A 19916-nucleotide genomic window follows, 5' to 3' on the forward strand; every position below is an offset into this window, starting at 1 on the left:
GAGAAAACCCGAACAACTAGAGACCTACATACATACATACATACATACATACATACATACATACATACATACATATATATATATATATATATATATATATATATGACACTAAATACATACCTCTTTCCCTGGCTCAGCTGATAAAGGAGGAGAACTTTGTGGCTTAGTGGTTAACACATCTGCCTAATATGTAATACAGCCCAGGTTCGAATCCCAGTAAGGGTATGGCTAGCTGATGAGAGCTAAATAGCGTGAAAATAGATCTATACTAGTCTCCCTTTATTTATTCTCAGCACAAATGCAATATTATATATATATATCAGATATATATAATATATATATATATATATATATAATATATATATATATATTATATATAATATATATATATAGTTTGTGTGTGTGTGTAGACCTATATTATATATGTGTGTGCAAATGCTCTAAAGCAGGAGACCTTGAGCAGATTAGGCCACAAGGCAGCCTTGTGGGTACCTGGCAGAAGAGCGTCTATTTATGAGCCCCCTACTCTGAAAGTCAGGTTGTTCCCCAAAAGTGGGTCAGCCTGTCTACCAGCGGCTTGAGGTTAGCCTCAGCAAATTTGCCTCTTGCTGGGCGGGAGCTGAGTGGGTGGGAAAAGGTTGAAGAGATCAAGAGGAGGAGAGTTTACAAGAACAAAAAAGAGAAAGAGAGGAGAGTGGGGGGTGTGGAAATAGAAACTATTTTCTTTTTAAAGATGAGGTTAAGGCCGCAGTTGCCCCCAGGATTCATCATTTGAGAAACCAGGCTGGATAGTTTGGGGGAAGATCAAATGTCAGCAGCCTAGATTTATCTGTGCTTTGTGTATTTTGGGAGACAATCAGGGGGAATCATGCTGAAAGTCGCCACACAGCGTGTGTAGAAGCCAGGAGGCCCCTGGGAGGGAACCAGTTTAAGGAGGTTGACTCAGTGGGGCTTGAGGTGGTGGTGGTGGGGGGAGGAATATTCCACTTTCTTTTTTTTTTCTTTTTAAAAACTCCTGCTGTTTTAAATACGCTGCTTAGGACGAAATGTTTCTTGCTAATGTTGCTTTGAATGTACAAAAAAAAATGCCAGCCTTGATCCTAGCCAGCCAGCTGGGAAAGGCTCACATTTAAACAAAACTATCTTCATATTCAAAATATTCTCAGCCAGCAGAAAGGGTGGGTGGGTGGGTGGGAAACACCATTTCATAGCTGCACAGTAGAAGTACGTTGAATTCTCTGCTCGGAAGACCAGGAAAGAAGAAGAGTCAACAACATTTGGGGTGTCTATCACAACATGATTTATTTAGCCAAACTTTAAGTGAAGTTTTCTTATGAACAGGGGATGGGAAATGCCATCTTTCTCTACAGCAGGGGTCTCTAACCTTGGTCATGGTTGGCTGGGGAATTCTGCCATCTTGAAGTCCACAAGTCTTAAAGTGGCCAAGGTTGGACGCCCCTGCTGTAAAAGCATGATGGGCTGGAGAATTATGGGACTTGAGGTCCACACATTTTAAAGTTGCCAAGGTTGAGATTCATGGCTCTAAAGGAAGTCCCTTCCACAAGATCATTCCTTGGTTGACCTTCTCTGTTGGTTTCTATCATCCTTGGTAGACCTTTCTCCGAGCTTGGAACACAAGACAGAGACTAACACCCTGTTGCAAAGTGTTTCACAGCTGTTTTCTACTCACCTCACTCAACTTGATGGAAAATACAATCTATTTTCCCCCTCTTCCCAAGAATGCTCCATGAACTGCACATAAGTGCTAGGTGGGAGTTAGTCTGTGATGTTAATTGGAAAGTGGCCACTGAGATATGAGCGTCTGGTCTTCCAGGCCACATTCTCCTGGCGTTCTCCTGCATCTTTCTTGACTGATCATTGTCTTGATGTAGAAAATATTCCTCTACACCCACACTCCAAGTGACTAATTCTGCTTCCATTAAAAGAGGATGGAATTATTCCCAAGACCTCTTTCTCAGTAAGTCATAGCTAGCTGAGGAATTCTGGGAGTTGAAGTCCACAAGTCTTTAAATTAGACCCCCAGTTCTAAGCCTTTTGTTTGAATGAGTAGAGAAAAGGAAACAACTTGAAGGAACACCTTCATAGGTTGAAAAACTCATTGTGGGACTCAAAATAATCACATTTCCCCCCCCATTTTGTATTTGTAGGTCTATAGAATACTGCAGAAGTGTTCCCTTGGAAGAGGATTGTTTGCACGCCTCTTATTTCCACCACGCAGAAAATGGCTAAGAATCCTATCATGCCTTGGCTCATCATACCATCCCTCCTCCTCTTCCTGACTCATGGCATCCACTGTTTCTTCTTGCCCAATGCCACCCACTTGGAAAACATCCTTAGTCAATACCAAGATGGGCAACCGCACTCAAGGGCCAAGAGATCAATTTCCCAAACTGACCAAGATGAAATCCTGATGCTTCACAATAAATTGAGAGGGGAAGTCTACCCTTCAGCATCCAACATGGAATACATGGTGAGTTCAAAAGGCTGACTGTGCATAAATCCATATAGCCAATCAGGGATATACGGATTCTGTGCAGCATTTTGGTAAAATGATAGATGATAGATAGATAGATAGATAGATAGATAGATAGATAGATAGATAGATAGATAGATAGAGAGATGGAGAGATTGATAGATTGATAGAGAGAGAGATGATAGATGATAGATGATAGATGATAGATGATAGATGATAGATGATAGATGATAGATGATAGATGATAGATAGATCAATCATCTCTCTGATAGATGATAGATACTGTAGATGGATGGATGGATGGATGGATGGATGGCAGACAGACATGATAGATAGACAGGCATACAGATAAATGCAATTCTACATGATTAGAAACTTTCTCTGAGTAACTCTTTTGGCACTCCCACCCCAATTCAGCATTCTGGGCCCTTCCATCTGTGAGAAGAAGAGAATTCTCAAGAAAAGATGCTTGTGAATCATGCCATGCCATTCCATCTGTCCACGTAGCCCTCTAGCCTTGTTCTCCTCTCCTTTGAGGACACTTACTCATCCCAAATTCCAGAGCAAGAAATCTTCCCTCTAAGCCTTTCTTAAAGCCAACTCAGACTGTGGTTTCTTGAGTCGTTTCAGTGAGAAAGGAACCATCTGTTGGCCGGGTCAGTCCGAAAACAGCCCTTTCTACGCATGAATGCTCAATATGGCTCCCAGGAACCCTAATAGCTACATTTTGCTCCTCATTGCATTCTGGGAGTTGAAGACTACCCATCTTAAAAGTTGCTGAAGTTGAGAAACCTGGCTTCTGCAGTATACGTTTATAGTTTTCGTTTCTTTGTCCCTCGCTCAGTTAACCAGGGGACCAACTCGGTGGGATGATGTTGAGCCCTCTTTCTCATGCTTCTCTTGTGAGAATTGGGAATGGAAAAATGGCAAGCGTACGGAGAACATTTTACTATAAAAAGAGCTCCTTCCTTTACAAATAGCAACTTAAAAATCTAGAGACTGGAAGAGAGAGAGAGAGAGAGAGAGAGAGAGAATGGAGATAAAGAAGAGAGAGGGGAGAAAGAAGAGAGGGAAAGAGGAGACAGATGAAAGCAAGAGAAGAGAAAGAATGGAGAGGAGAGAGGGAGAATGGACATAGAGGAGAGAGAGGGGAGAGAGAAGAGAGGGGTAGAGAGAGATGAAAGCAAGAGGAGAGAGAGGAGAGAGAGAGAGAGAGAGAGAGAGAGAGAGAGAGAGATGGAGAGAGAGGAGAGAGAGAGAGAGAGAATAAATAACTTCTAGCTTCAAAATATTCCCAGTCGTTTGCTATTTATCATTCTAGGTTTGTCAGCAAGAGCAGAATGCAGGAACCTTTTCTCAGAAATTTGTGTGTGTGTGTGTTGTTCCTGGCGACTTTTTTTTACTTAAGAAAAACAAAGATTTTCACATGTTTATGTGACCATGCGAAGGCATTTTGACAGAACATTCTTCTGACGTAGGCCCCACTTCTCCAGGCGCCAATAAATATGATTAAAGATGATTTCATGCAAAGCGAAATGTCCATTAAATGTGAGATTGCAACCAAACACTGCGGGTGTGTATGTCTATAAGGAAAGAACAGAATGTTTTCTCCGCCTGTACAAGATACCAGATCCATTCTAAATATAAAGGAGGGATCCCACAGAGCTAAGATTGATTATACCCGCCTGCATTGATATATGGCTTGCTCTATGAGTCAAACTATTGGATCCAATTATTCTAGTAATTCAAAGTCTTACACAAGGAACTTTGGAGCTATCTGAGGATTGAACCAAAGAAGTGAAGTTGATATTCGATCTTTGGGATATAGGACCTTAAATGAACTTAGGTCAGTATTTTCAACCTTGGTAACTTGAAGTTGCATGGACTTCAACTCCCAGAATTCTTCACCTAGGCATATGTAGACTCTAAGTCCCAGAATTCCTTATGCAGCATACTTGGACTTCAATTTCCAGAATTTCCATTCAGCAGGCTAGCTGGGGAATTCTGGGAGTTGAAGTCCATGTATGCTGGATGAGGAATTCTGCTCCATGCATCTTCAAGTTGCCAAGGGTGAGAATAGTCGCCTAAATTCATTCAAAGTCCTACAAGGTTGCCACTCCAGTCCACTCTAGAGATAGCCTTCCAGGGCCCAGGTCCCCGTAGACTTCAGTTTCTCCTCTAGGAATCCCTTTTATGATGATCCCTTTAATAAATAGCAATAGCAGTTAGACTTACATACCACTTCATAGGGCTTTCAGCCATCTCTAAGCAGTTTACAGAGTCAGCATATTGCCCCCAACAACAATCCGAGTCCTCATTTTACCCATCTCAGAAGGATGGAAGGCTGAGTCAACCCTGAGCCAGTGAGATTTGAACAGCCGAACTGCAGAACTGCAGTCAGCTGAAGTAGCCTGCAGTGCTGCATTTAACCACTGCGCCACCTCGGCTCTAAGTGTGAAGGCCAAATAAATGTGTTTTTCTTGGCACTTGTGACTCTTCCAGCTCTGCTCTACAACCAAAAACTCTTCAGGTTAGTGTCTATTTACTTGACCCGCCGAGCTAGTCGGGTTAGTGTTTGGCTGTGCTCGTATCCTGACCTCATGGGTGCGGTTTTCTTTTCCTTCTGCTGGTGATCCTACAGAACATAAAAAGAACCCCTAAAGGATTTAGCTGAAAAACCAGCTGTACGTGGGATCTCCTGTGGCTGGTTCACAATCTCCCACTTCATAAAAGTTGTCAGCACTTGGAGCAGCATATGAGCCTAATCCACAAACGGATAAATAAAATAAGTGCGTTCATATCTATCATAGCAGAACTTAGAAATCCCAGCCTTACAGCTTCAGAATGCAGAAACTTCTAAGTCTTTTCTGTTTCAAAGTGTTGTGTGTGTTTGTGTGTGTGTGTGGGGAGAGATTCTCCATTCCTTTGAAGGCTGTAAGCCCAAGGGCTGCTCTTTGCAGACAAATTAGTTAGTTATAGCCCCCATATTTCCCGTCTGAATTTCAGCTAATTTAAAGAATGTGCGAGAACATCTTTCGATGTCATGCTCTGGATAAGAAAAGCCATGTTCAGTTCAAAGCCTGCCAAAACCCCCCCCCAAAAATCAAAGTTAACAACTTTAATCCAACAAGGCCTGTTTTAAATTTAACACCCCGCTAAACACAGAGTTGCACGTTTCATTACTAAATTTTATGTACATGTTGGAGCAATGTTTCTCAACCTTGGCAACTTTAAAAGGTGGAGACTTCAACTCCCAGAATTCTCCAGGGAACTCTTAAGGTGTGGAAACTTCAACTCCCCAAATCCCTCAGCCTGCATCGGCTGGCTGGAGAACGGGGAGTTGAAGTCCACACACCTGAGATGTTGGCTTTAGATATGCTAGAGCTGCTGATACATTTCTACAGAGGAATGATTGCGTCTGTCATCTGCACCTCTATAACTCTCTGGAATGGTTCTGCAACCCAACAAGACACAGACTTCAAAGGATAATTAGAACTGCAGAAAAAACCAATTATTACCAACCTGCCTTCCATTGAGGTCCATTTACACTGCACGAGTCAAAAAGAGGCCGTGAAAATATTTACAAACCCCTCGCATCTGGGACATAAATTGTTTCAACTCCTACCCTCAAAACGATTATAGGGGCACTGCCAAGACAACTAGACACAAGAACAGTTTTCTTCCTGAATGCCATCCCTCTGCTAAACAAATAATTCCCTCAACACTGTCAAACTATTCACTAAGGCTGCATTACTATTACTATTAGTCTTCTCATCATTCTTATCCCCCATTTCCTCACACTTATGACTGCAGGAGTTTGTTGCTTGTATCCTTATGATTTATATTGATATTGATTGTTTCCTGATTGCTTATTTGTACCCTGTGACTATCACTAAAGTGTTGTACCTTATGATTCTTGAGAGCATCTGAGCCAAGGACAAATTCTCTTGTGTGTCCAATCCCACTTGGCCAACAAAGAATTCTCCTCTTCTATGTTGACCTACTAGTGTTTTTCCTCCTGTTGTCTTCTTTAGAAATGGGATGAAGAGCTGGAGAGATCTGCTGAATCTTGGGCTCACCAATGCATCTGGGACCATGGGCCGGTCAGTCTTCTCCCATCCATCGGCCAGAACTTGGCTGTTCACTGGGGAAGGTAAGAATGCAGACTCAAACCTTGAGATGGTATGTGTCTGTTTGACCAGTGGAATGTGTTTGACAGAATCCTGGTTGAACATTGCAGCCTACCGCTGTAATCATAAGAATTTATGCGTTCTTTGTGTCATGTGTTATAGTTCCTAATGGGAAGAATTGGCCGGCAACAGGTCTTAGTCAAATGTTTGGCTTGGTTTCAAGCCCTGTTTTCAGTCCATTTTTATGACTTCGACATTCACCTTGACCTTGAAACACAAACAGTGCATCTGGGTATGCACACTCACACATACACAAATGTATACGGAAACATATGTGTTTGTAGCTGGCTAGGCACCCTGGGCAAAGAGCTGGTTGATGGTTGTTCTGATCGAGGCTTCCCAAGGAAGCATAAATCACACGCTTAGTGCCAAAAACCCTCTTCTATTTAAACGGCTGTGAGTTATGGTCAAGAGCCGAGGTGGCGCAGTGGTTAGGGTGCAGTACTGCAGGCCACTTCAGCTGACTGGTTATCTGCAGTTCAGCGGTTCTAATCTCACCAGCTCAAGGTTGACTCAGCCTTCCATCCTTCCGAGGTGAGTAAAATGAGGACCCAGACTGTTGTTGGGGCGATATGCTGACTCTGTAACCGCTTAGAGAGGGCTGAAAGCCCTATGAAGCGGTAGATAAGTCTAACTGCTATTCAACAGCCCACAATGATTCACAGTCTGTGAAGAGTCTGACAGATGTCTGCTCGAGTTGCCAGCAGTCTTTCAGGGGAATGTTGATAAACACCCACCTTTATCTCCCTTGAAACGCTGCCAGAGACCTCATTGCCGATTAGTTTTGCAAGGCCAAATGTAGCACAGAGTCAAACAAGACTTCTCAGAGCTTGAACTGAATAGATGAAATAATTGCCTCCTGCAAAGGCTCACGTCCGCTCGCTTTTAATTATGTATTGTTTGTGTTGTTGTCAAACTGTCTGTATCCCTCTTCCCTTGTTTGAGTTGTGAGCCGCCCTGAGTCCCTTAGGGAAAAGGGCGGCATACAAATGAATAAAACTCTAAATAAACTCTAAACTCCTCTTTTATGTTTTATGGGAGAGCCAATTATCTCCAGGCCTTACTCCTGAGCCACCCCCTTTTTTCTTAACTGTTGCCTTCTGGCCGCTCGCGCATGCACACACAGGGAACAGGCTCATACTGTTCTTCTGCTCGCTGATGTCAGATTCCGGAGGCTCCGGAGGTAGCACGTAACTACCAGATGGTCCTGATGCAGAGCCCTCGTCGGAGCCTTCCCCACACACTCCAGGACTGGCCCATGTTCCTCCCCAACCTCCCCATTGTCCGACTCTGCTGCCAGCTCTGCAGGCCGCCAGCGTGCCCCCAACAATGGTCTCTTTGTTACACAAGAACACTCTTCCCATTTTGTTCCTTAGGTATCGTTCCCCAAGTTTTCACGTCCCAGTCTTGGTACGACGAAGTAAAATATTACACCTACCCATATCCCCAGGAATGCAACCCTTGGTGTCCCGACCGATGTTCAGGACCCATGTGCACACATTACACACAGGTAAGGCCAACAGCAGCGGCTGGAATGGAGCCTTAGAACCTGATGGCTTGCCCTCCCACCAGCTTGCCACCCAGGTGGGCAGAGCTATGAAAATAGGCTGAAGCGCAAGACGAATCGAACCCGGGTGATTTCTTTCCACCAATTTGCTTCTCGTGTTTCTTTCCAGGTGGTCTGGGCACCACCAACAAAATCGGGCTGTGCCATTACGTCTGCAAGAGGATGGACCGTTGTGGTGGAGAAGTGTGGGAGAATGCGGTGTACCTGGTCTGCAACTATTCCTCCAAGTAAGGCGACAGGGAGGCGGGGTGGGCAGAAGAACAATCTCTGTGGCTTTGTGTTATTTGTGTTTAGAGCCAAATAATGAGGTAGATAAGATCACCTTTATTGTCACTTTTTTTTAACTGGGAGCACACTGGCACACATTGCAAGTGGAATTCTGTTGCCTGCTCTCAAAAGAAGTATATATCTACCCACAAACATACTTACTACACATTTACACGTGCTGTTGTGGCCTGCCAGCAGCCAGCAGAGCTGGCAGCAGATTCGGACAGTCAGGAGGTTGGGGAGAACCTGGCCAGATTAAAGTTTAGATCATGGGATGTGCCCAAAATGTTAGAACATCAGAACTAGTTGGATAAATTCGAACACGACAACACAGCTCTAGGTTCTCTCTAGGTTCTAGAGCCGAGGTGGCGCAGTGGTTAGGGTGCAGTACTGCAGGCCACTTCAGCTGACTGCTATCTGCAGTTCGGCAGTTCAAATCTCACCGGCTCAAGGTTGACTCCTATTTTTTGACTCCTTGTGGGCATCTGGTTGATCCAAAACAGCATCTTTGATTGTCTAGATGCACTCTTGGGTGTGACCCTATAAACCTCTGGTGAACTTCTATGAGCCGAGGTGGCGCAGTGGTTAGGGTGCAGTACTGCAGGCCACTTCAGCTGACTGTTATCTGCAGTTCAGCGGTTCTAATCTCACCGGCTCAAGGTTGACTCAGCCTCCCATCCTTCCGAGGTGGGTGAAATGAGGACCCAGACTGTGGGGGCAATATGCTGACTCTGTAAACAGCTTAGAGAGGGCTGAAAGCCCTATGAAGCGGTCTATAAGTCTAACTGCTATTGCGATTGCTATTGGACTTAAAATTTTAGCCAGCTGATTTTAAGTTTTGTTTCACCGCTGGTATTTTGAAGGTTTGTATCAAAATAGTTGCCTTTCCTGGTTGAGAAGTTTGGACAACAGATGGGTCCCTGATTGGTCTGGGACAAAGTTCCTTTCCATCTTGAAAAGACAGATGATGTGTCGAGGGACTCCTGCCCGTTAACGATGAGAGTTTAGCGTGTGGCAAGCACTACCTGAAGCTAATGTTCCCAGATGCTGCCAAGGCTTCCCAGTCACACACAAGAGCTAGCAATAGCAATAGCAGTTAGACTTATCTACCGCTTCATAGGGCTTTCAGCCCTCTCTAAGCGGTTTACAGAGTCAGCATATCGCCCCCACAGTCTGGGTCCTCATTTCACCCACCTCGGAAGGATGGAAGGCTGAGTCAACCTTGAGCCGGTGAGATTAGAACCGCTGAACTGCAGATAACAGTCAGCTGAAGTGGCCTGCAGTACTGCACCCTAACCACTGCAACACCTCGGCTCTGTTATTTATTTATTCATCCCTCGGAAGATACCTGGGAGTCACTTTCAGCTGACTGTTCAGACATTGTTGACCGGGAAAGACCTTGGAGCATTCAGATGGGTTTCCTACCCATCCAAAGGGATTTGTGGGAAAGAAATCGGGGAGGCCTTGAATAATGGTTTTGTGGAACCTGGTTGGTGTTCTGACCGAGGCTTCCCAAGAGCAGGAAGCAAGCTCCTTGCCTTAAAAAAACCCTTTTATTAATTGACTGTGAATTCTGCTCCTTCACATCCAGCAAAGTCTTTCATGGGAGGATTTATGGTCACAGACCTTATCCGGCTTGGAGAGCTGCCAGGCCGATATCTGCAAAACCTGGCCAGGAGTCTCGGAGAGTCATGAACCAATCAAGTGAACTAATGGCCTCCTGCAAACTCCACTCCCCTTTCGCTCCTCTTTTATTTCCTCTGGGAGGGGCCATTCATCGTCCACCTGTGGCCTTACTCCCAAGATGACCCCTGTTCTTTAGCTCTTCCCTTTGTCTGGCAGCTCTGTGCATGCGCACATTGGGAACAGGTTCCAGCTGTTCTTCTGCCTCACTGACACTGAAGGCAGCTGGTAACTGTCAGAAGCTCTGGTCCCCTCTCTGCCTCCGACACGGAGCCCTCATCGGAGCCTCCTCCAGACTCCAGGACTGGCCCAGTTCTTCCCCAACCTCCTCACTCTCCGAATCTGTTGGGACACAACAGTTGATTCTGAGGCATAATGTTGGTGCTTTCATCTGCCGAAGTTCTCATCAGAATGCCCCTGACCTATACATTTAGGGAAGAATGTTCCCATATGAACTGTAATCTATCAAACCAAAGTCACAGTGTGAACATTATTTTTCCCCCATGGATCAGAGGTCTTGAGAACATGACAAGTCAGGCACCAGGTCTAAAACAGTCCCCAGGGATGATTTTACATGCTGTGAGCCTAACACAAGATGAAAGAAAGATAACGAGGAATGTTCTGTGTGAATTTTTCAGAGGCAACTGGATTGGAGAAGCCCCGTATAAAAATGGCAGATCCTGTTCTGAATGCCCACCTAGCTATGGAGGAGGGTGTAAGGCTAACCTCTGTTATAAAGGTATGTGATGTAATAGTGGGCCAATGTTGACCTTGGCTTTGTTCAAAGTTGGCCTCTTCACCGATGGGATGGAGTATCCCATCCCTGGTAGACAAGCTCTGCTTTCTTTGAGTTGGGTTGCAACCTGGCATGGGGGCATCTTGTGTCGTGATGAGGCAACGCTCGTTGAGTCATTCTGAGCAAATGGTTGGGTTTTGTGGACATCCCTCGCTGTAGAGATGGACCACCTGAAGAAGGTTGCCAAGGAGAAAAGTGTTCCCGATCTTCATGGTCTGGTCTTTTGTCGAAGAGTTTGCATCTCCTCTGGCTTCTGTGGGACAGAAGAGGAAGCTCCTTCTCTGGAACTTTCCAGACTAGGATGTGGGCATCTAAATTGATTGCAGATTAATAGAAATATAGATCTCATAATAGGAATGTATATCTCATAGCAAACACCAGGAGAAGCATTTTCTGCTTCTTCCAGCAATCAAGGAAGCCCAATCTCAGTTCCTGAAATTCCCAAGAAATAATACAGCACACTGAAAGTAGGATAGAAAATAGGGTCTGGGTCCTCTTTTGCAGGGAAGAAAGTTGTTGAGATAGGAAAGGAACAATTTGCTCCAGTAAAAATTTGGGTGGCAAATTTGGGTGGCAGAAAGCCATTTCATCTCTTCATAGCTTCCCCATGTTAGCTTAATGTAAATCTCCTGCTCAAATGCTGGACTGGATAGGCCCACTATGCTAATTCTCCACAATTACTGTAGAGATTCTCCATCCTCTAGTTTGTGTTGTCCCAAAGGTGCTTTTTCAGGAAGCAACTGGACTTTCTTGTTTTTTTTTTCCCTTTTGAAGACATTTTGCTTCTCATCCAAGAAGCTTCTCCAACTCCGACAGGATAGTGGGGGAATGGAAGGATTTATATTCCCTGCAGACTTCCATTCCATATAATTCCATTCCAAATAAATCCTTCCATCCCTTCTACTATCCTGTCAGAGCTGAAGAAGCTTCTTGGATGAGAAGTGAAACATCTTCAAAGAAAAACAAGAAAGTCCAGTTGCCTCCTGAAAAACCCTTTGGGATCTCCAAATTACGTGCAATTTTTAGAGTCCTTCTTCCTGAAAACCCACACAGCACACCGCCCAATTCGTCTGAGGCATCCCTAAGTGTCTAAAAACCTCAAGATAGCAGTTGCAACCTTATGAGTATGGTGCCATCTTCACTTTTCTTTTTTTGACACACCTTCCTCCCTTTCCTGCCCCCATCGATGCCTCGGTTCCACACTTATTTATTTGGGGTGAGCAGGTTTCAACTATCAATGAAATTAGGGGGCAAAGTCACTGAATCTCCTTACATGAAAAATCAAGAGTGATTCTCAACTCCTACTCCCTAGCATAAATACCATCAACATAGAATGGAGTTTGCTCAGAAGCTGAAATACACCAAGTGAGTGGTGAGGAAGAGAGGAAGAGTGGGAAATAGAGGAGAGAAGAAAGCTAGGAAGAGAGGATAGAAGACGGTAAGGGGGGAAGATGAGGAGGAGAGGAGGAGTGGAATGAAGAGAGAGGAGAAGGAGAAAGGAAGGGGAAGTAGAGTAGGAAATGATGGAGGGAAGAAAGGAGGTAGGAGAGAGGCAGAAGAAAGAGGTGTATGGAGAGCAGAAGAGCTAATAATGGGTTGTTATCTTTCTGGGCGGTGATGACAAGAGGAACTGATGTAATTACTACTTAATACAATAGGATATTGGCTATGTAATAGTATACACGTGATTATATGTTATGAAAATGGAAAATAAAAATATATTTTAAAAGAAAAGAAAAAAAAAATCAAGAGTGATTCTCAACTCCTAGTCCCTGTGTTCTTTGCTAATGGTCTTTTTTTAATTAAAAGTTTTAATAAGTTTTACAATTCCCCTTCCCTCCCTCCCCCCCAATCCCACATCCCCTCCCCCCCAACCTCCCACAGCAAATACAGTGTATAAGCATTTAACAATCATACACTAAAATAAACTAACTAACTTTAGCATCGTACCTTCGCTTATACTTTAACTCCCCTTTTGTAAAGCTAACTTTAGATAACTTTTAACATTCCTTGTTCATTCATTCATAAGCTAACTGAAATTTCTTAGTCCCATATTTATTTTGAATATAATCAGTCCATCTTCTCCATTCCAGCTTGTATTTCTCATCTGAATGGTCCTTGAGATATGCTGATATTTTAGCCATCTCTGCTAAGTTTGTTACTTGTTCTTGAATAGTAGGCAATTCTTCCTTCTTCCAGTACTGCGCCACCAACAATCTTTTTGCTAATAGTCTTGAATAGTAGTAACACAAGACTCTTTTTCCCCTCTCCAACCAAAGAGAAAGTATCCGGAAAGTCTGAGGCCGATCGGGCTAACGAAGTGGAGTTACAAAAGGTTCCGAATCGAATACAGCCCAAAACTGTAAAACCTACCAAGGAAAAGAAACCCACTGAGTTGACCTACATGAGTAAGAAAGCATTTCTGTTTTCCAGTATTTGGGAGTTTACAGATGATTATTGGAATACTTGCTGATTGACTAAATAGGAGAAAAGGCAGCAAGCTTTGGATTATTTGGTTAAAAAATTGGGCCGGGGATTTCTGTGGTTAAATGCATGTCTTAGATCAGTGGTGAAATTCAATTTTTTTTTACTACTGGTTCTGTGGGCATGGCTTGGGGGTGGCAGGGGAAGGATACTGCAAAATCCCCATTCCCACCCCACTCTGGGCCAATCAGAGGTGGTATTTGCCGGTTCTCCAAACTACTCTAAATTTCCGCTACCGGTTCTATAGAACCTGTCAAAACCTGCTAAATTTCACCTCTGCCTTAGATCAAGTATGTCTTAAATTTGACATGTTTAAGACTGGTGGACTTCAACTCCCAGAATTCCCCAGCCAATTCTGGGAGTTGAAGTCCACCCATCTTAAAGTTGCCGAGGGGATATACATGGGCTGGATAAATCATTAGGATAACTAGTGTAAACCACATGATGTAGAATGCCAGAAATTCATCTGGATAGATTTGATGGCAACAACTTCTACGGAAGGAAGGAAGACCTCATCCTATCTCCCAAGATCTGAATTTCTCTGTACAATGTTCTCATTACTATCATCTACATAAGCATCTCAAAAATTGGGGAATATCATTGGATAAATCATCCGTAACTTTATGTTCTCTGCGATTATTAATTATTTGTTGTGCCACGCTTTCTCCTTGGGTGATATGACAGGCTGTACAGAATACTTAAGAGCTGATCCTGTTGGTCTCATAGTTGTGTATCTTCTCATTATTCTAGCTCAAGTGATCAAGTGTGACACCAAAATGAGGGACACGTGTCGAGGAACCACGTGTAACAGGTGCTCCATATTTATTTTCTCTTTGTACCTTCTGACTTGTGGCGATGTTCAAACACATCATTCCCTCTGATGGCCTACAAACCCCCAAATCATGTAGGAACCAGTCCCATTCGAGTCTTTTCATGTGAGCTCCAACTCTTGAAGAAAAGGGGGAGCAATAGCAATAGCAGTAGACTATATACCGCTTCATAGGGCTTTCAGCCCTCTCTAAGCGGTTTACAGAGAGTCAGCATATTGCCCCCAACAATCTGGGTCCTCATTTTACCCACCTCGGAAGGATGGAAGGCTGAGTCAACCCTGAGCCGGTGGGATTTGAACCGCTGAACTGCTGATCTAGCAGTAGCCTGCAGTGCTGCATTTAACCACTGAGCTTCAGTCCGTCTCCACCAAGGACTTAGAAATGATTCATTGTCCATTCTAGCTACCCATCCTTATGTCTACGGAGATTCGCAGTCATCCTGGTCATGGTTGTCCCAAAAGGCAACTGGACTTCCATTGTTTTGAAGACATTTTGCTTCTCATTGAACAGGGGTGTCAAACTCGATTTCATTGAGGGGCACATCAGGGTTGTGTTTGGCCTGGGGAAGGCGGGGGATATGTGGCCAGGGTGGGCACAACCAGCTTGATGTGTTGGGGGGAGGGACTGTGATGGCCCAAACCCTCTGCACAGTGAAAATGGGCTCCTGAGCTTTGTTTTCTGCTGCAACAGCCTCCTGCAGCCTCTGCTAGCTCCATTTTGCTGGGAAAACCACCATGGTCACTGTTTCCAGGCCCGCGGGCCAGATCTAAGCACTCCGCAGGCAGGATCTGGCCCCCGAGCCTTGAGTTTGACACCCCTGCCCTAGAAGAAGCTTCTTCATTTCTGACTGAATGACGGAGAATGGAAGGAAGGTGACTACAAGGTGTATAAGTCCTTCCATTCTCCACCATTCCGTCAGAACTGAAGAAGCTTCGTGGGTGAGAAGCAGTGGTGGGTTTCAAAACTTGTTCGAACCTACTCTGTGGGTGGGGCCTCCTTTGTGGGAGTGGCTTGCTGCCCATGTGACCAGATATGAAGATGCCGATGACACTTGTCAGAACCACCTTAAATCACCTCCCACACAGCACTGGCATGCATAAGAATAGGATGTCAACTTGTTTTTTAAAAGGCACCTTTGGTTTGCGTTAAAACAACTTCAACACACGCAATGTTCTGATTGCACCACAAACGCAGTAGTCATCCTTACCTTTCACAGAGGCACTGAGTTTTATAAATATGAGCATGATAGTGTAGAATAATCATATCCAAGGACCAGTGGTGGGTTTCAAAAAAGTTTGGAACCTCTTCTGTAGGTGTGGCCTGCTTTCCGGGTCCACTGGTGGGACCTCTCCTAACCGGTTCGGTAGATTGATGAACCGGTTCTACCGAATAGGTGTGAACTGGTAGGAACCCACCTCTGGTGAGAAGCGAAATGTCTTGGAAACAAAGGAAGTCCGGTTACCTTTGGAAAAAAAAGGCACATGTGGGATACCCATCCTTTCATTGGCATCAGTCTTTCAACATTCTCCTCTGACAAATGTTTGCCTCTCTCGTACGGATCGTCCATCCTTCCTCTGCGTAATGTTTTAAATTACAGCACAGTTTAATGAACTGAATCCAATTCAAATACCAGCTGAGAATGTTTATGGTAAAATCTACACCAGGAATATCCTTCTCAGTCTGGCCTTTAAATGTGATGCTGAGGTCCATAAGAGCCGAGGTGGCGCAGTGGGTAGAGTGCAGTACTGCAGGCCACTTCAGCTGACTGCTACCTGCAGTTCGGCGGTTCAAATCTCACCGGCTCAAGATTGACTCAGCCTTCCATCCTTCCGAGGTGGGTGAAATGAGGACCCAGACTGTGGGGGCGATATGCTGACTCTGTAAACCGCTTAGAGAGGGCTGGAAGCCCTATGAAGCGGTATATAAGTCTAACTGCTATTGCTATTGCTATAACATTTGGTGAGCACGTGGTGGGAAATGTTTGCCCTTGATTAACTGTATGGCAGTTCCGAAGGCAAATTCCAAAATTCCTTAATGATTCCTTTTTTATTTTTATTTTTTTGCTAGGTATTTGTGCCCAGCTGGTTGCTTGAACAGTAAGGCAAAAGTATTTGGATTCCCCAAATATGAAAGTGTAAGTTTTTTAAAAAGAACAACCCTCCCCCCCCCCCCGCATACACACATATTTCAGGGTTATGGTTTTCAAAGTCAAAATCTTTGCTTTGGTGAGTCACCAATGACAAATAAACAAACATTTAGAGCTGTAACCTTTACAGCACTTCCAGTCCAACCTGCAAGCTATGGAAATTATAATTATCATCACAAAGCTATACCGTCAGTACATTACTATGATCTGTGTGGGTATCTCAAAAATTGGGAAATATCATTTGGATAAATCATCCATAGCTTCATGTCCTCTACATTTCATTATTTGTTGTGCCACGCTTTCTCCTTGAGTGGCATTGCAGGCTTTTGACACACTGGCTAAAAACATAATGCACCTAAAATGTCCAAAAATGGGTACAGTTTCACTATCTTTACTTTAAAAAAAAACAACCAGCCTTGTACAATTTCATCAATGGTTTCTTCCTTTCTTTCAGGCATCCAGCATATGTCGAGCAGCTATTCATTCTGGAGCATTAGATAACAGAGGAGGCCTAGTAGATATTACTAGAAAAGGAAGATCAGATTTCTTCATCATGTCTATAAGAAATGGAGTTCAAACACTCAGGTAATCCCATTTTTTGTGTGGAAAAATAATCTAGTTATGTCATGTTTCTAGCCGTGATTTGCTGCGTCTTTGGTTCTGCTCGCCAATGAATAAGAGTTGAAGTCTTGCTTAAGTGGCCGACACTGTTACTCCAAAAACAAGTCCCAAACCCTTCTGTTGCAAAGTCCTGTAGTCAAATAGGAGTGAACAAAGGATACATTGTTATAACAGCAAAAGAAAAAAAGCTTCAGACTTAGGCTTCCAAGTGGCAGTTTCAACTATTTTTAAAAACTTTTTCCTTAAGTATCTTTAATATGATATAACAGTAGAAGGAGAAGTTTATTAAAGTAAAAAAAAGTTTTAATTTAAGCCAAAAAAAGTTAAGTAAAAAGAAATAAAGGAAAAAAGATCAGTCCCTTCGCCTCAAGTGGAGAAACAGGAAACGTTGCAATCACTTCAATCCACAAAACATTGTTACAGGCAAGAGCAAAAAACTTTCTAAGGCAGTCTAATAGGGAATAAATACGCTGCTTTGTTCTTACTTAAGGGACTAATTTAGCTTTAAAAAAAGTTTCTTAGGGCAATCTTCTAAAAGAAAAAAAAAAATCGCACCAGATGGAACACTTTCACTTCTCTTTCTGGAGCCATCTCCAACTATGTCAGCCTGGGGGCTGCCTGTTTGCCGCCGGTTGGAAGCACTTCCCTTGGGTCGATCAGGGACTTTGCGATGTCCCTGCGACCAGCAAGGTCTTGTCTTCCCAGTCACCGTCTCTTCGGGATGGTTTAGGTCATTCCGGACTGTCCAGGGGCAAAAGTCTCATCGGCAGATTCGGACTATCGAGTCCGCACGATGTAACGTTGCGACGTTGGCTCCTCCTCCTTCTCTGTTACGCCATCTCTTGTGTTATCTAGAAACTTAATTTTGTAACGACCTCTTAAACATTGAATTCATACCAGTTTTTTTTCCCCCCTCTTTGCCAGCAAATACAAGCCTTCCAACGGTTTTGCTGTGTCAAAAGTCACAGGTAAGTTTTTTTTTCTTCATTGGGAAGTAAGAATGGGTGTCAATTCCTCCAGAATTCCCCTGGATTAAATCCTGTTCTAGTAGTTAGTTGATCATATGAGGAGACAAAAGTAAGAAGATAAATGGGGAGATACCGTAATGGAAGAAAGAGAGAAAAGGAGAGGAAAAGAAACAGGGAGAAAATAGAAGGGTTAAGGTAATGAGGATTTACGGTCACAGACCTTATCCGGCTTGGAGAGCTGCCAGCCGATATCTGCAAAACTTGGCCAGGAGTCTCAGAGAGTCACGAACCAATTAAGCAAACTAATGGCCTCCTGCAAACTCCACTCCCCTTTCTCTCCTCTTTTATTTCCTCTGGGGGGAAGCATTCATTCCACCTGTGGCTTTACTCCGAAGTCAACCCCTGTTCTTTAGCTGTTCCCTTCATCTGGCAACTCTGTGCATGCGGACATCGGGAACAGGCTCCAGCTGTTCTTCTGCCTCACTGACGTCTGACTCTGAAGGCAGCTGATAACTGACATATGGTCCTGGCCCCCTCTCTGCCTCCGATGCAGAGCCCTCATCCGAGCCTTCCCCAGACTCCAGGACTGACCATGTTCCTCCCCAACCTCCTCACTCTCTGAATCTGCTGCCATCTCTGCTGGCAGGCCACAACAGATAGTAGTCATAAAAGCAACACACCAGGCAGCCTAATGAACAATTTACTCTGAAGTCAAGCTGTTTCTTTGCGTTTGTCGTCTTTCTCTTCCACCGTTGAGATGTTTGTTTGGACAAGCGCAGCGAAATCCTCAAAGACAGCAAGAAACACCAAGAAAGAAATCTTCCAGAAAATATATATATATATGAATTGATCTTATTCCCCAAATGCAACAATTTCCCGCCCACTTATGGTGAGGATCCAGGCAAAACACAGCACAGCTTCGATCTCTTTTGGGGCCAGGCTTCTGTTTGTCCGAACAAAGGCATTAGAACAAAAAAAAAAAAACCGAGACATTTCAGAAGCCGCGCCATCAAGCTTGGCGTTGACTTAAATCCAGCCAAGAGGAACCCTGCAGCTTTCTACATGACAAATGAGGCTACTTCAAACAGCTGTTGACTTAAACACACACAGACACACACGCAGACACACACACACACTTTCCTGCAATTTTGGCAGGTCTCCAGGATGGAAGAAAAAGCAAAAGAAATCTCTTGAAATGTCTCTGCACTCAATATTTTTAGAGGATCCGCTGGTTAATGCCTTCCCTGAAAACTCCTTAACTCTTTCCCTGCCTTCTAAGCGCTAACCCGATTTCATTGAGGGTCACATCAGGGTTGTGTTTGACCTCTGGTGTGTGGCCAGGGTGTGTGTAGCCAGCTCAACACCACTATGCCAAGCGCTAAGGAAGGACTTTCCTCAGACCCTCCCTCTCTCTCATTATAATCTCCTTCCTTCCTTTTCTTTCTTTCTTTCTTTTTTCTCTGTTTCTCTCTCTCTCTCTTCTTTTTTCTCTTTTTGTTTCTCTATGTTTTTCTCTGTCTTCTTTTTTCTTTCTTTATTTTTCTTCTTTCTCTTTCTGTTCCTCTGTCCTTTCTCTTTCTTTCTTTCTTTCTTTCTTCTTTCTTTCTTTCTTTCTTTCTTTCCCTCTCTCTCTCTCTCTCTTTTTTTTCCTCCCCTCTTCATTCTCCTTCTTCTTCCTTCCCATCTTTTTCTTTGTCTTTCCTCTTTAAGAGCCGAGGTGGCGCAGTGGTTAGGGTGCAGTACTGCAGGCCACTTCAGCTGACTGCTAGTTCTGCAGTTCGGCTGTTCAAATCTTACCGGCTCAAGGTTCCATCCTGAAAGCCCTATGAAGCGTATATAAGTCTAACTGCTATTGCTATTGCTATTGCTA

At 43.9% G+C, this 19916-nt stretch overlaps 1 protein-coding gene across 1 annotated transcript in view; it reads left to right on the forward strand.

Moving 5' to 3' along the window:
* LOC116517713 (cysteine-rich secretory protein LCCL domain-containing 2-like) overlaps positions 1-17046 on the forward strand; it is a 26288-nt gene extending 9242 nt beyond the window's left edge. The window contains 11 exon segments of the mRNA XM_032230845.1: positions 2169-2491; positions 6529-6647; positions 8061-8085; positions 8087-8194; positions 8361-8423; positions 8426-8478; positions 10840-10940; positions 13277-13405; positions 14232-14292; positions 16379-16445; positions 16912-17046. Coding sequence (XP_032086736.1) covers positions 2243-2491; positions 6529-6647; positions 8061-8085; positions 8087-8194; positions 8361-8423; positions 8426-8478; positions 10840-10940; positions 13277-13405; positions 14232-14292; positions 16379-16445; positions 16912-17046 — 1110 coding nt within the window. The 5' untranslated portion in view covers positions 2169-2242.
* The last annotated feature ends 2870 nt before the right edge of the window (positions 17047-19916 follow it).

The sequence above is a fragment of the Thamnophis elegans genome, chromosome 14 (assembly GCF_009769535.1).
Source record: "Thamnophis elegans isolate rThaEle1 chromosome 14, rThaEle1.pri, whole genome shotgun sequence".
In the NCBI taxonomy this organism is placed as follows: Eukaryota; Metazoa; Chordata; class Lepidosauria; order Squamata; family Colubridae; genus Thamnophis; species Thamnophis elegans.